At 33.3% G+C, this 16,666-nt stretch overlaps 1 protein-coding gene across 2 annotated transcripts in view; it reads right to left on the reverse strand.

The window, feature by feature from the left end:
- Positions 1–16,666, reverse strand: part of ENGase (cytosolic endo-beta-N-acetylglucosaminidase) — a 43,143-nt gene that overhangs the window by 9,974 nt on the left and 16,503 nt on the right. For both annotated transcript variants that reach the window (XM_081731958.1, XM_081731957.1), the window contains 3 exons: positions 13,149–13,452; positions 7,525–7,690; positions 4,076–4,288 (listed from right to left, as the gene is read on the reverse strand). In XM_081731958.1, coding sequence (XP_081588084.1) covers positions 4,076–4,288; positions 7,525–7,690; positions 13,149–13,452 — 683 coding nt within the window. The remainder of the gene's footprint in view (positions 1–4,075; positions 4,289–7,524; positions 7,691–13,148; positions 13,453–16,666) is intronic.

A 16,666-nucleotide genomic window follows, 5' to 3' on the forward strand; every position in this document is an offset into this window, starting at 1 on the left:
TAAAAGCATAGGATAAGGTGGTCAGTTAAGAGAGGAGTAATTACTAAAGAGGAACATTGTTTATAATACGTGACGATATTTCGTACGTATAAAATGAATATAAAATAAAATAAATAATATGTAAAAGAAAGGAATAATAATGAAGTCAGTTAAAATTATTTACTAAAAATAAAGTTATGGCACTCTGGTTGTGCAAATTATTAGCTTGTACTTGTACAAAAAGGTGTTCCTACAGTCAATTAGTAACTATAGATTCATTACGTCCAGTGACACGTACCTTTTTGTACCGTAATAGCCTAATAAAAACCTTATACCGTTATTAACAGTTTGCCCATCACAGGTATCAAACCCCGTGACTGTTGTATATGTCTTCCCACAAATGGACAAACAGAAAACGAACCCAGGACTGTTATAAAGTGTGATATAAGGATTCGGAGGGATTCAGAAATAATGTTAAAGTAAAACCGTATGAAAGACTGTTAGATAGTTATTGTTGTTAGATAATTGCTGGAAAGTAGTTCTTAGATAAAGAGACTGTAACAGAGTGGCATTATGGGTGACTAAGATGAACGTTCACAGATACGATGGAAATATAGCTGTAGTTTCTATGTGACGAACATGGAAGACTTTGATTTGATGTTTTTAAGAATATATATATATATATATATATATATATATATATATATATATATATATATATATATATATATATATATATATATATATAGGGTGTTTCAAAACAACAAAGTTTGAAAGGTGAATTCCTGACACCAAGATAAGACAAAAAGTATAGACCAACTTGGGTGCACAAATGCTTCCTTTCGGAGTTATAGGCTACCGAAAATATGAAAAAATGAACTTCAAAGGTCCATAGCTCCAAAACTATGGGAGCTACCGTAGTCAGGTCAAGACTTCACTTAGGAACTAACATGTGATCTATCCGAAAATACATGTTTCAAAATTCTAAGATACTCACACAACAATTTTTATGGAGGGAGTTTGGATACGGGCATTTAATTTTAAGTACCCACTAACTACCTCCATAAAAATTGTTCCGGAAGTACCACAGGATTCTGTAACTTGGAGATTTGATTATGGCACATACTTGGCATATATATATATATATATATATATATATTTATGTATAATGGCTTTGGCCTCATCACTTTGGCTTCATCAAACACTATGAATACACAGCTAGTGACAGATTTAATATAAGAGACAGCGAAAACCATTCCTAGAATCCTGATTGATTACTATATGATTAAAAGCGGAAACAGAAGTCGCAATTCTCTTTTCCCCTCTGTTGACACTATATACATTCATTTATAATAACTATAGCTAATCTAATTAACAAAATAAACTTCACAATTAACTTCTTAAAATATGAATACTAATTAAATTATATAAATAATAAATAAATAAATAATATAAATTTACAAAAATAAAGTTGTTCAGTTGACTTGTTTAAGGCTCCTCAATTACATATTCTACTTTTCATCAATTTTAAGTCCAGAGTACCTTTTCATAACTCTATCGGTTTCTATTTCAATAAATCTCGCTTCTTTCCATTTTCTGGCTAACTTCCTCTCCTGTTAGCCCAGCACTTTTACTTCACTCCAATTAACTGAATGTCTCATGTCTCTTATGTACTTGTAGACTACATTTCTGTCTCTCTCCAACCTAATGTTACCCTTATGTTGTTTTATTCGCTCTTTTAATCTCTTTCCCGTTTCCCCAACATAGCACATATCACACTCACTGCACTGGACTCTATTTATTACTCCTTCTTTTTCCATTATTCCCTCCTTCTCCTCTTTCTTCGCTTCTCCATTAGTACCTCCAGTAGCCTCTTGCTTCCTTTTCTATACGTGGAAATTCCTCCAATCTTCTTAAGCACTCTTTTGATGACTTCTGTCTCTTCCCCGATACTCCCTATCCTCCGCCACATTTCCATTTCCTCTTTTCTCCTTCCAGTCTTCCTTTTTCTTCTTCTCTTCCTCCTTTCCGTCTGTGCCTTAATTTCCTTTCATCGTATCCGTTTCCCTCTAACTGTTCATGGAAGGCCTCTATTCCCTCTTCTGCTTTTCCTCTCTCACTGTCCGTCTGCCTAATGTTACTAATGAAGTTTATTTTCGTTGAATAGTCCACATCATTTCTCGCATGGCAGTGGTTTCTCGGCGCACAAATTTTCTGGTACTATTCCATGTGTATCTTGTCTTTCTTCTTCTTCTTTAACTTCATGTGTAAGAACTAAGGTTTAAAAAGGTTTAAGAATTGACAAGAAAGGAATGAAGTATGAATCGACCAGATATAAAAGACTTGTCAAAAAGATGCAAAAAGAACTGATTTGGAATAAAATCTGAGTTAGACAACATTTTTAAGAAGGAATGAAAAAAAAAAGAAAAAAAAAAAAGGACAGAGATGAGAAGTAACATAAGTGATAGTTTGCTGGTGTTCGTTAGATGCACGTTGTGGAAAGATTTAGGGTGTGGGAAGAGGATTTTAGTGTAAAAGTGCAGAAGAGATTGGGAGAGAAAGGAGTGTGGTTAGGATGGGAAAAAGAAGGATAATTTTTTAGTGTAAAAGTGCAGAAGAGATTGGGAGAGAAAGGAGTGTGGTTAGGATGGGAAAAAGAAGGATAATTTTTTAATTCATTTTCAAAATTAACAGAGGCACGAACAACAAAATTTCATAGAAGAAAATATATTTTTCAGTATGCTGAGTGTGGATAGATGGAAAAACGTTTTTTTTTTTTTTTATGTAAATAAGACTGACTATGCGCCGCTGTGAGACTTATTTTCTCGTTATGTGCAAGAATAGTCTGAATTTCAATATATTAGCCATGAGGATAGGAGTGTAATACATCATCAAATTTTGTTGTATAAAATTGTAACCTATAAGATAGATATTTCAGAATTTTTGGAAAATATCTTATTCAATGCTGTTGGAATTAGAAACAGGAATAGAAATAGAAATAGAATATTTAAATATGATATTCCTAGAACTGAAAAATTGAAAAATACTCCTTTAGTACATTTGTGCAAATTATATAATGACTTATCAGCAAAAAGTCCAGTTTTGGATTTAAGAGTTCCTTTGACAACATTTATAAAAATTATAAAATCTATAATTAAAAATTCAAATGGCTAAGTACGAATATTATAAAACTATCCTAGTTAAATTTGAATTTTAGCATTATTTGATATAATGTTATTAACAAAAATATGAGTTCTCCTACATGAATATTAGATTACAAAAATACTGGATGATAGATTTCCGTATGTATATAGCGATTTATTTAGATTATTTCTTTTCATTGCCTGGTTTTATCTTTACACTCTTTGTTCTATTTTTTTATTTTTTACTATGCATTCATGTAATATATATATATATATATATATATATATATATATATATATATATATACATATATATAATTGGTTTATGATAAACGTAATGGTTTATATTTATCATATAATTGGTTTATAATTAAATTTTTAAAAGACGTCCATAAGCGACGATATGTGAGGATCTACAAGCTACACAAAAAACTATGGTTTCCGGCAGATTCTGTGTTCTTATGTTTCAAGAATGTTCTATACATGGATGAATAATTAAGAAATAGCAGCAGGAGAGAAGTTACTTAGGAAAATCTCAGAGGAGATAGAAATTTACACGAAAGAAATAATCTTTCTGGATACAAGGTCAATAAGCATTTTTAATCAGTATTTTAAGTACTTAACTTAGGACTAACATCGACATTCTGTGAGAATTCTCCTAAAAGATACAATCCCAGTATTGCTGATAAAAAAAATAAAAGAAAAACAGGCAAAACCGCACTTAGGATGTACGTCTGTGCAAAACCTGAAACCTACAGGCTCTTTCAATGCTAGAGATATCGGAAGTTTACCTCAATTGAATCAGTTGAACGAATCATACCCCCTCAATTGAATCAGTTGAACGAATCATACCTCAATTGAATCAGTTGAATGAATCAATCAGTTGAACGAACGCAACAAATGAATTGAATCAGTTAGTCGCGAAAAATAATACGCACAACAACTGAACTTACTCTGCCATTACTGTATAAATATTTTCCATAGCCTTGGCAAAATGAGGTAGCAAATGGCAGTTCCGCTGGTCCGTGCACATACATGCGTGGCCACAATTTCCTCCAAAATGTATATTCATTAATGTGAAACTTATCCTGGTTTAAACACTCGTGCACCCAACCAGCGCCGAAAAATGCTGCTGACATATTTTGGGACCGAACTGCTTCCAAAGCCTAAGAAAAAAGGAAAAGTGCTAAAACAATTACAAATTAAAGAAGTAATGACCAGATAAAAGTCAAATTTATCAGATAAAAATGAAATTTATCAAACTTAAAGATTAAATTATACATTATAATTTGTTTTCAACATTTCGCAAGTCAAATACATGGAACTATGCTTCTGATACACACAACAATAGAACATTCTGTTCGCTGTATTATTATTATTATTGAAAAGGAATAAGTCAAATCAATTTACTCGCACTATGCGGCATGTCGCATTATTTATTGAAAACATACACATTTGGCTTTCGAAGTTAATATATACGCGACTATTTCTTTACAATCACAAGGCCTGTATTTACGCATAGTAACGAGCGACAAATTTATTTGCTATAGAAAAAAAGATCCAACTTTAGTGGCTCAGCTGTGGTAACATCTGTTGCTATGGGTGTATGTTAGCTGGCAATCTTTATCATATGATTGAGGCGTAGGAGGTGGTGCCCTCTATGAACCTACGTGGAGGAGTGCCTTGCTTCCATGCGTCATTCATGTAAAAAGATAACGTATACTACATCTTTGTTAGTGAATGTAGTAAATCTTCAAAAGGAGCATGTGGTACACATATTATTTCACCAAATTTAAGAGTTCTAAAAGGAGATATAAGTTCTGTATTTCTTTAATAGTGAAGAAAGTTAACATATGTTTAATAAAAGGTTAAAATTCAACGAAAATGAATGTGACTGCAATTGTTTACATAAGATAAAAGGACTTTGCCTATCTAACACTTTGGACTTTAATATGTATGTTTTCTTTCTATTATTTGCATGGATTTTGAAGTTACATTTAGATTGGGCAACTATTGTTCCTTACATATTACATGCTCCTGTTTTGAAAATTAGCCCATTTGAAAAACATGTACGGAGAGTCAATTCTATTTTTTTTTGGCATTGAGAATTATATTTAGAATGGGCAACTATTGTTCCTTATATATTACATGCTCCTGTTTTGAAAATTAGCTTATTTGAAAAACATTTGCGGATAGTCAATTCTAATTTCTTAACATTGAGAATTATATTTATTTCGTTATTTGTTAAAATTCATTTTTGTTTAATATTGAATAAAAGCTGTTATATTCGTTTAGTTGAAAAATAACTTCTCAATTGGGAATTACACCTATTGGAGATAACACTACAAAATGATCTATCTGAATCGGTTCTTATATTTGTACTAAGATCCGTAACAATAGGTTACAGGAACCAAGGCCTAGGACGGAATATATATATATATATATATATATATAGATAGATAGATAGATAGATAGATAGATAGATAGATAGATATAAATCCATTAACAAACTCTATTCCTAACATCCTGGCTATAATTGACTGTGATCCATCACGTAGTTCTTGACATATTTTGCCTTCCGGATCGACCCGACAGAGCAAATATTGTACATCAAGAAATTTTTGTAGATCAAACTCCTCCTTAAAAATTGTTTTTATATTCTTGATGAATTTTGTAATTATGGCTATAGTAACATGTAATTCTGGTCACATCTTGACAAATCTAATGTGATATAAGGATGCAATAATTTGGAATGATTATATATATATAGACACACACACACAGAGAGAGAGAGAGATAAGTGAAAGTGACTATGTTTATGACTTAATAACTCTTGAACAACCCGACCGATCTCTATCAATTTTTTCAACATAGGTGAGGTTCGGGCTTAGGGGAAGATACATATAAATAGGGATGCGCACGAGACAAGATTTGAGGCTGTCACAACTCGAAAATGTGCTGTAAAACTGATGTCTCGACTCGAAAAATGTATATTTTTCTATTAGAAGAGCTTTGTCTCGACTCGAGTTTTTTTCGGGAAAATTATGTCTCGTCTCGTCTCATGCGCATCCCTACATATAAAAATGATCGAAAATGGCCGATATTAATGTTGAATCCATAGTTTTCGGGATCGCTGAGATGAACAGTGACACTTCCAATGACGTTTAAATCCAAATTCAATTCCGCAATTTGGGGGGGGGGGGGAAGGAAGAGATGTATAAAACTGGTCGAAACTGACCGATGTCAGAGAGCGCTTCAGCAATAGTTAAAAGTGACTGACTAACGAAACATATTACCATTTTTTTTTAATTTTAACCCAGCGAAGCGTGTAATTGACGCTAGTTTAAAGTAAATGGTAGTAACAAGAGCGTTTATTGGATTAATCAGTTATTGGAACATAATAGAGTACAATTACTTTCACTTGTATTTTACACAGAGTTAATCTATTGGTAGAACAAATAAAGGTAGATGGGTAAAGATTTTGGAATCGAATTCAAACGAATTCTGACATCACCAATTAATGGAACACATTTGAGTTAAGGCCGTTCACATTGATTACCAGATGCAAATGAGGATACAGTCTGCTTTTTGATTTTTCAAAGATAAACCGAAGACATGTTTTCTGCAATTTGTTCTTGATTTCAACAATCCCACATAACAAATCACCGCTGTAGATTTCTTTGTTGATTCTAATCTGCATTATCTTATAATGCAAACCATGATACTGATTCATTGACAATAATGGTTTATAAATGTTATGGTGATTTTCCCCTTCAAATTTGAAAATAGTTTACTTTTCTCTCATCGGCTGCCAACACAAGTTCGGAAAGACAATGACTGATAGTAAAAAAATGAGCTCTCAAAAGAAAGCGAGAGAAATGTTTGCCCAGGGTTAGGAAAAACTCATTATTTTGATCACTTCTAAGTCTAAAAAGTTTTCTTTTTTCCTGAAATTATAGATTAATTTACACAATATAAATACTGTTAGTTTTTCACGAATAAATTGTAGACATCCCATTTCCTGCAGTGAATGCTTTGCAAAATATGAAACTACAACAATTAAGTTTGTAATGTAATAGCACGTAAAAGACGAAAATTACGACATTGTGCATTCATATTACATTTTACGCAGAAAAATATGAAATTTTAAACAGTGATTTCGTTTTTAAAAGTAATAAAGATGGTGTTAATTGAAACAAGGAAAAAATATATAAATTAACGTGATAGTAAGTTTAGCTTCATAATAGACTTAACATTGTGTCGGCGGAAAAGGATATTATATTATTATTTTAAAAGCATTATTCACCAGAAATTTAACAAAAAAGTAACAATATTTATTTTAAAACGTAAAGTCAAATGTAGACATGAAGAGGGAGTGAACCTTAATAGACGACTGTCTTACCTCGCATGTATTAAATCCTCCTCCACCAAGGCAGCCTCTTCCAAAAACATCAATCCCAACAAACACATCTAAAAATCTATGACCAGCGTTTCTCAGCGAATTCGTAAGATTTTCCGACTTCCAGTTATAGTTGAGAAAAATTCCGTCACAGTTGTCAAAGAAATTCCTTTCACAGTCAAAGAAAAAGATACATATTAATTAAATTAACAATAGAACAATTTAAAAGAATTGAAATGTAACTAAAATTATTGAAAATGTATTATGCAAAATATATTTTTTGTATCATGCAAATAGAAACGATTTTTTTTTTTTTAATTTCAAAAAGTTTGGTCATTCGAATTCGGGGATGGGTTTTGGGTATGGGTATTTTGTGAATGTGATTATAAATACCAAAAATTTATATGTAAAAATTATCTTAGATAAGAGTTGACTGTAAAACATACATTTATACGCTACTTACATATACACAAGGTGGATAATTTATCTGGAACATCCGTGATAACGGAGAAACCAGTAGAGGGAGAAAAGCGAAACTTTGCATGAAGCAACTATAAGGAGGAGGACATCGTTTTACCTATTAAACAACACCACCCAGTGAACAGTGTTGCCATCCCAGTATAAAGTTATATTTTTCAAATGGTACTACGTCAGATTATTACATATTTTAAATCAACATGCTAAACGAAAACTTAAAATATTACATTTATTATTAAGTGTTGCAAACTAGGGATGTTACAATATCACAAACATCCAAAGTTTGGAAGCCTCTATCACACACACAGCATAACGGAGATGGACAAGATAATGCACATCGGAAGTACCTTAGCGTTGGATACTATGGTCATGGTATGACTTGTTTTGAATAAATAGCAACGAAGTTGCAAGGGCTTAAAAATTTAAATTTTTTCAAAAGGCTTTATTTCGAAAAAAATGTTTGGATAAGTATCATATCTAGTTACTTGTGTGGTTTGGGATTGACAAACAAATCATTTTGCCGTTTACAGCACTTCGATATCTCAAACCGTTCCGGAGATATGATAAACATTGTTGAAGTTCGCAACTCTGCTGACAATGGCGTATTTCTGGACAATATTTAAACTGAGTGTTGTCTTCCTTTTCTTTTAAAGCATTGCAGGAATAACTTTTAGTAGGTATAATTACAACAAGTCCTCGCAATTATATGATTTAAGCAGTAAGTCCAGATAAACTGTCCACCCTGTAACGTGGGTTCCTGTCACCACGGCATAGCGCGTCCTCAGGTTGCTGATCGAGGAGAAGGCCTCTAGATAAAGAGGTTAGCTGCGAATATACTGAATAAGCAGTCGCGGACAGACGACAGGAGTGGTCCTCCAGCTTGGGGGTTTGGGTAAGGCTAACAACCTCACCCTATAATAATAATAATAATAATAATAATAATAATAATAATAATAATAATAATAATAATAATAATAATAATAATAATAATAATAATAATAATAATAATAATAACTGTTCAGAAACATTCATAAAAGCATCGGACAAGGACTGATAACTTGGCACGACCTCAGCAAAAGACAGTTCTCACTAATACGGACAGCATCTTAAATAGATAGAAAGATTTTTTTGATGATTTACTTAACAGCCAAAAACTCATATTTGTGCAGAAAGGGAAATACATACCGCAGAACCTTATATTCCAGAACCCAACCGAATAGAAGTAGAAAATGCTATAAAGAAATTAAAGAAACACAAATCTCCGGGTGTAGTCGAAATTCCGGCTGAGTTAATTTTAACTGGAGGCGAAAAATTGTGGAACAAGATACACAAACTCATTCTTCTTATCTGGAACAAGAAAGAATTGCCACAAGAGCGGAAAGAATTAATCATTGTTTTAATTCACAAGAAAGGCGACAAAACTGACTGTAATAATTCTCGAAGCATTTCTCTTCTGACAACATCCTATAAAACCCTGTCAAACATTCTATTAACAAGATTGACCCTATACGTAGATGAAATTATTGGAGATTATCAGTGCGGATTTAGACGAAATCGATCAACTATCGACCAAATATTTACCATCGCCAAATACTCGAAAAGAAGTGGAAATACAATACCCCGGTACATCAACTATTTATTGATTTTAGAAAGGCATACAACTCGGTTAAGAGAGAAACATTGTACACAGCGTCCTTACAGAATTTGGAATACCGAAAAAGCTAATTAGATTAACTAAGGTATGTTTAAATTAATCCCAAAGTAAAGTCCGGGTAGGAAAATTTTTGTCCACGAGCTTTCACGTCGAAAATGGCCTGAAAAAAGGAGGCGCCTTGTCGCCAGTATTATTCAACTTTGTCGTGGAATACGCCATAAGGAAAATTAAATATAGCAACCGTGGCCTAGAGTTGAACGGTATTCACCAGGTTATGGCATATGCTGATGATGTAAATTTAATAGGGGATGATAGGAGAACAATAGAAACAAATGAAGATATGTTATTAAACGCTTGCAGGGACATCGGTTTAGAAGTAAATGCAGAGAAAACTAAATACATGGAAGTGTGTCGGGACCATAATACGGCAAATTATGGATGTGTAAAATATTAAATAATACTTTTGATAAAATGAGTACTTTCAAATATCTAGGATCAATATTAACAGACGAAAATCATATTCACGAAGAAATTTAATGTCAACTAAAAGCAAGGAATTCGTGTTATTATTCAGTTCAAAATCTCTTGTCGTCGCGAATTCTGTCGAAGAATTTGAAGCTTAAAATATATAAAACGATAATCATGCTTGTTGTTCTGTATGGTTGCGAAACATGGTCGCTTGCTCTGAGGGAAGAATATAGACTGAGAGTATTTGAGAACAAGATCCTGAGACGAATATTCGAACTCAAAAGGAACGGGAATTGGGAATGGCGGAAACTTCACAACGAGGAACTACATAATTTATACGGTTTACCAAACATTGTTAGAGTCATGAAGTGTAGGAGGCTCAGGTGGGCAGGTCATGTAGCTAGGATGGAAGAAAGTAGAAACGCTTTCAAAGTCTTGACTAGAAAACCAATCGGAAAACGACCATTAGGAAGACCTAGGCGCAGATAGGAGGATACTATTAAGATGGATCTCGCAGAAATAAAATACAAGGTAGAAACTAGATCTAGTTGGCTAAGGATAGAAACGAATGGAGAGCTTTTGTGAATGCGGCATTGAATCTCCCTCCGGTTGCCATAGAGTTATATATATAGGATATCTCTAAAGTTTATGTTGTTAGTTGCATATGGTGCATAGGCCCTTACGTTTCTTTCATTTCATTGCAGGTCCCTGTAGCTCTAAAGGTGATCTATGAGGCACTGTTCTTCAAAGCAATATTTAATGGAGTTTGGAGGTGCTGGAAAAGATGTTGTATGTGGTGGAATTAAAAAAAAAAAAAAAAAAAAAAACTGTGATGGATTTTCCTTATGGGACTACACTAAGACCCGTGTTTACGTACATTCTCTATTGTGAGACCTTCATGAACTGCGAATGAAGATTGAAGAAGCTGCAGTTAAGGTAAGGTCATATCAGACAAGTTAACTAGAGTGTGGAAAGAATTAGATTACTGCATCGATATTTGTCACACACGGTGCTCACATTGAGTCCATGTATTATTTATAATATCTTCATTTTACCACAAAACTTTGGGGACCTATGCATCATGAGACACGCACACACAAACTCATGATATGTACAGTAGCTTTTATTTTTTTAAATAATAAAATTGCTGGTCTTTATTTTTTAAATTATCAATGATGTTTTTCTGCTAATATTTAAATTAGTTTCTAGTGCTATGTAAAATATCTAAATTTCTTTCTATCTGAGATTGCGATTTACTACCTCTACTTTTTCGATATTATGTGTATGCTCTAATATATATTTGGACAGACCTATATTGGTTTGTTACGGGAATTAGAATTAGTGTTGTATTATAAGAGCTCTCATCATACAACACTAGGCTGTGAAGTATTCGTTATATTGAAGAAATAACTGCATTTACATATTCGTATCATAACAGAAAAGAAGATGTGCCTTTATTATATGTAATTCTTCATATAAATAAGGAGGTAATAGTACCTCGGTGGTAAAACGCTTACCTCTGATGCATGGGGCTTCTGACCCGATCCCAGTTCGATCAAGAAGGTTTTATGGTGGACAAGCACCGTGTAGGGTTCTCTAGTTTCCTCCCACGTTCTTCATTCATTATGATCATCACCGTTTCCCTTAATTTCGGAGCACAATCGTGCGACGTTAAATTGAAAAAGAAAGAAAAAAAACAAACATACCTAAGACTCCAAATTAAAATGGGTGGTAATTTTTAACATATGATTACATTTTCAGGTTTAATTCATTTGCGAATTAACAACCCATTAATCATTATATCACGTATCATTAATCCTATTTCCTGATCACTTTATGGCTGGTTTGTCATTATTTAAATTTTCGTCTTGCTATGAACATTTAAACTATTTTTCCTTTTTGGATCGTTATATAAGTTTTCCATATATATTTGAATTCAACAATTCACGCTGATACATTTTCTTTATTAAATAATTATTTAGTTTGCAGTGTATATGAATATTCCTTATTTGAAGTTCGCTTTTTTCAGCACCAAACCAGTGTAAAATCCACATTACATGAACTTCAGGAAAATATTTTGGCTCATTCGAATTTGATATATATATTAGACAATCTATAATATCTAAAATTAACTCTATGACCCATGGAACACGGAGCTTCAATACCGTGTTCACAAAAGCTCTCCATTGACTTCTGTTCTTAGCCAACTAGATTCAGTTTCTACTTTGTATTCTATTTCTGCGAGATCTACCTTATTATTGTCCTCCCATCTGCGTCTAGTCTTCCTAATGGACGTTTACCGATTGCTCTCCCAGTTAAGACTTTGAAAGCGTTCCTACTTTCTTCCATTCTGGCTACATGACCTGACCACCTGAGCCTCCTAAACTTCATGACCCTAACAATGTTTGATAAACCGTATAAATTATGCCGTTCCTCGTTATGAAGTTTTTACCATTCGCCATTCCTGTTCCGAATATTCGGCTCAAGATTTAATTCTCAGATACTTTCAGTCTGCATTCTTCCTTTAAAGTAAGCGATCATGTTTCGCAATCATATAGCACAACAGGCATGATTATCATTTATTATATTTTAAGCTTCAAATTCCTCAACAGAATTCGCGACGTCGGAAGATTTTGAACTGAATAATAACACTAATTCCCTTCTTTCAATCGACATTTAATTTCTTCGTGGACATAATTTTGGTCTGTTAATAGTGATCCTAGATATTTGAAAGTACCCACTTTATCGAAAGTATTATTTGATACTTTAACACACCCATAACTTGCAGTATTACGACCCCGACGAACTTCCAATCTATAATATCTAATACACAGATCATTAAACAATAAATGTACTCTGCTTAAATATTAAATTAATATAACTTACAATTCTCCCTACTGTTCTAGTAGGTAGTACGCGCACCTTTGATGCACGCGGTATTGAATTCAATTCCCGGTGGGAAAGCCTTGAAGCTCGAAAGGAACGCTAAACTTCAATAAAGAAACAAACAAACAATAACATAACGTACCTATTTAAATTATTTAATTCGTTCTGCCATTTCAATTCTCCAGTTTTTAGAACACTATCATACCATATGACTTCTGAGTGGGCAATAGCTTTATGCATACGCTTTGTCAGTTCTGCTACAAATAACTCCAGTTTTTCTACGTCTTCTGTTGGGATCTCGTTCTCTATATTAAGCAACCAACCATCGAAACTGTAATGTTTACAAATATCCACTAACTTCTCTATAAATGCAGCAGTAGTCTCTTTATTCTGCAATATCTCGTGACAAATTTTCTTACCTTCATCCCACTCAGTGATTAGTGTACCTACAAAATAAAATAAAATAAATATAGAATAATAGATAACAAAAAAGGAATTTTGTAAAACAAACATTTATAAAAGAAGCTTTACATAGTGTATATACCTGGAATTTCGTTCATATATTATCATAGGCGTAGCTAGAACTTTATATTTGGGTGTACACAAAGAAAACAAATTAGGTCCTGTGCCTTTTAAATACCTTTGTAGCTTTGCATACATCACTTGGCTCTTTAACTGCACTATTGTTTTTAAAGGAATATAAATTCACTAAATGACAGTGTTGAGAATTATATATATTGCTATAACTACGGATATTGGATATAGCTATATAGTTAAAAAAAAAAAAATCATATTGCATAGAAATTGCACACAAAAAATGTTCATAAATGTTACAAACAAATACATCAAAATGTGCATAATGTAGATAACAAAAGACGTCTGTCAAAATGCACAATTTTTTAAATTCATCAACAGCTTCATCTACCCATCAATAGACTAAGCTCTTTCCTGTTCCACAAACAACAAGAGCAGGGCTTCCAATCTATCTTGCTTCTGAGTTGCTCTTAATTTACTTTTAACTTGAGTAAGCTTGGAGAAAGCTCTCTCACACATGCAGCTTGTAACAGGTATTGAAGAGAAGCGCTGTATTATAGAGCAGAACACAGTAAATATCTTCTTTTTCGGTTTTCAACCACTGAAACCACTCCTGTAGCGAACAGAAGAACTTCCCTTAGGTACAGACGATTTTCCTTTCAGAAGCCTTACTTCTGCAGCCAAGTCGTCACCTGATAATTTAAATGTTCTAGCTAAGAGGGTTATTTCTTCATCTTTTACATTCAAGTCAACCATATTTGCCACGGCACTGATGACCCCAATAGTTTTTTGACTAAATCTCTCATCAATATCCCAAACAACTGAGTCTAAAAGAGGATAATAACAAGAAATTCTTATCTCCTTTTCATTAGTTTCGTACAAATATTGTGAGATGACTGATTTGCCAAGACTCTTTGCAATTTTGCGCCTCTTCATTGGAGAAATTGAAATATCCAGGCTATCACAGATTATAATAGCTTCGTTGTCTCATGGATTGGACAGTATTGTGAAACGAGCTGACACGGGACACAGCTGAAAGTAGATTTACATCTGGTATTTGGAATAATTAGCTGACCCTCACGAACATTTGTAGGACTGGATATAGCATTGCTAAACAAAATAAGAACTCTAACAATTTGACTTGTTTTAGTCCATTCTCTTTAGCTCTCACATTACTCTGATGACTGTTTTACGTGATTTCTTCCAAAGTCAAAATAATTACAGAGTAATTCCTTTTCACTGCAGAAACAGCTTCAAACACGTTACAGCCCTCTCGTTGTTGACAAAGACTTCAGTGTTCTCAAATATAGACCAATTTCCTGGCATACACCTTCAAATACTGCATGCTTTGATTAACTACCTTCAATGAAAGAGTAAAAGAAATTGAAGTGTTCCGAAAAAATTTGAAACTAATGTATTTTCGGGTCGCAAACAACATGAGTCCACAAGTACAAGATTCAAATAATGAGGCTCACTGGAAGCAAACTGAAAGAACATTTTCCCAATCAACACCGAACTCTGACATTACTAGTGCTAATGTATTAAAATTGTTTATGTCTCTACAGAAGATAACTTAAGAAGAACCACTAAATGCTCAACAGATGATTGTCAATTCACGTCAAAAAATCAAACAACTATAGACATTTGTTCATGATTACTACAATCATTCGTTTCATCAGCGATAATGCACTGTACCAAGTAATGACATTTTCAATTTCCTTACAAGTACATTTTTTTTTAAACTGCGGATTATATCATTCTGAATTTGGGGGCTTGAGTAATTGCAACTTTTTTGCCCGTTAGTTACGTGTTCCTTCAAAATGGGGCCACATTTGGAAATTAAATCAAGTACCGGTACATCTAGAAGCAAGCCTTGTCGTATGCTTCTTTATTCTCAATATGACTTCTCAATGGGCGGCCTCTTTTGGTAAGACAAAGAACAATGTTTATTAGTCTCTCCATGATATGTCGATTTTGCAGTCTTGCTAGTTCTTGCATGACAATGCCTTCTTACACTTATCTACTCGGACGTCAATTGGTTTATTTTTATTATAGTTTGACCAAGAACTTAAACTTTGCTGGTGTCCTTTAGATTTTTCATGACTTCGTAAGCATTTGTTTCCTTTATGTCAGTTTCTTAAACTTAGTGTAACCAATGCTTGATCAATTTGTCCTCTCACATATCCATTGTTTGAAGCGAAAACAAAATACAGAATCAACAGCTATACTATATTCTAACCATTTGTAATTTTGAAATCAACTAGACTGAAAAACCCTTTCTTTCCTACCTATTCTACTTCTAGCAAAAACGACCAGGTTTGGTTGGTATGGTCCTAATTGATTCTTATATTAAATTCTGTTCTGTAATGTGGTAATACATCCACAGGGTCACAAGCATCTACCGATATTACCTGGTGTTTGTTCAGGGTCAAGGCATCGAAACTGGCACTATCACAGGCGTTTAAACTTTCAAGTGCCTGCTTTCGATCGGGATCAGATTCGTTTCTTTTTAGTTTCACCCATAACGGTCCATTTTCTTTTAAAGCTTGAACTCACCATTTAAGAAAAAAGTAAGGTAAATTAACAAGAAGGAAATATTATTACGTCCAACAAACGGCACTAAATAATTGCTCCTTCGATCATTAACTCGAAAGAAAAGAATCAGTTTCCACATTTCCACAAATATAGGTAAGTTTTAAACCAATATCGAGGAAGGGAAATGGAATTCGGAGGTATATTCAGCGAGTTCAATATTTCGAGTAATCTATACATTTAATAATTTTGACCTGCAAAATAAAGAAAGAAAAAAAATAAAAAAAGACGTCGCTTATTTTTTTCTCTTATTGAAATATCTGTCTTTAATTCTCTAATTAATCAGCCCATTAGGGTGTGCCTGAGCACACCCGGCACACCCCATGGCTACGCCTATGTATATTATCATTTTAAACCATTTCAAATGCATAAGTACCAACAGGCACAGAAATCGAAGAATTCCAATGGTTGTATTTTTAAAACTAGTTTTGTAATCAAAACACTTGATTTTTAAATCTGACATAATAATTGTAACTTATTAAATTATCTAATTACGGCATACGAGGGTGCTCGCAAAAGTTTCAGGCCTTACAG

Source organism: Thermobia domestica, chromosome 11 (assembly GCF_964235325.1).
Source record: "Thermobia domestica chromosome 11, izTheDome1.hap1.1, whole genome shotgun sequence".
In the NCBI taxonomy this organism is placed as follows: domain Eukaryota; kingdom Metazoa; phylum Arthropoda; class Insecta; order Zygentoma; family Lepismatidae; genus Thermobia; species Thermobia domestica.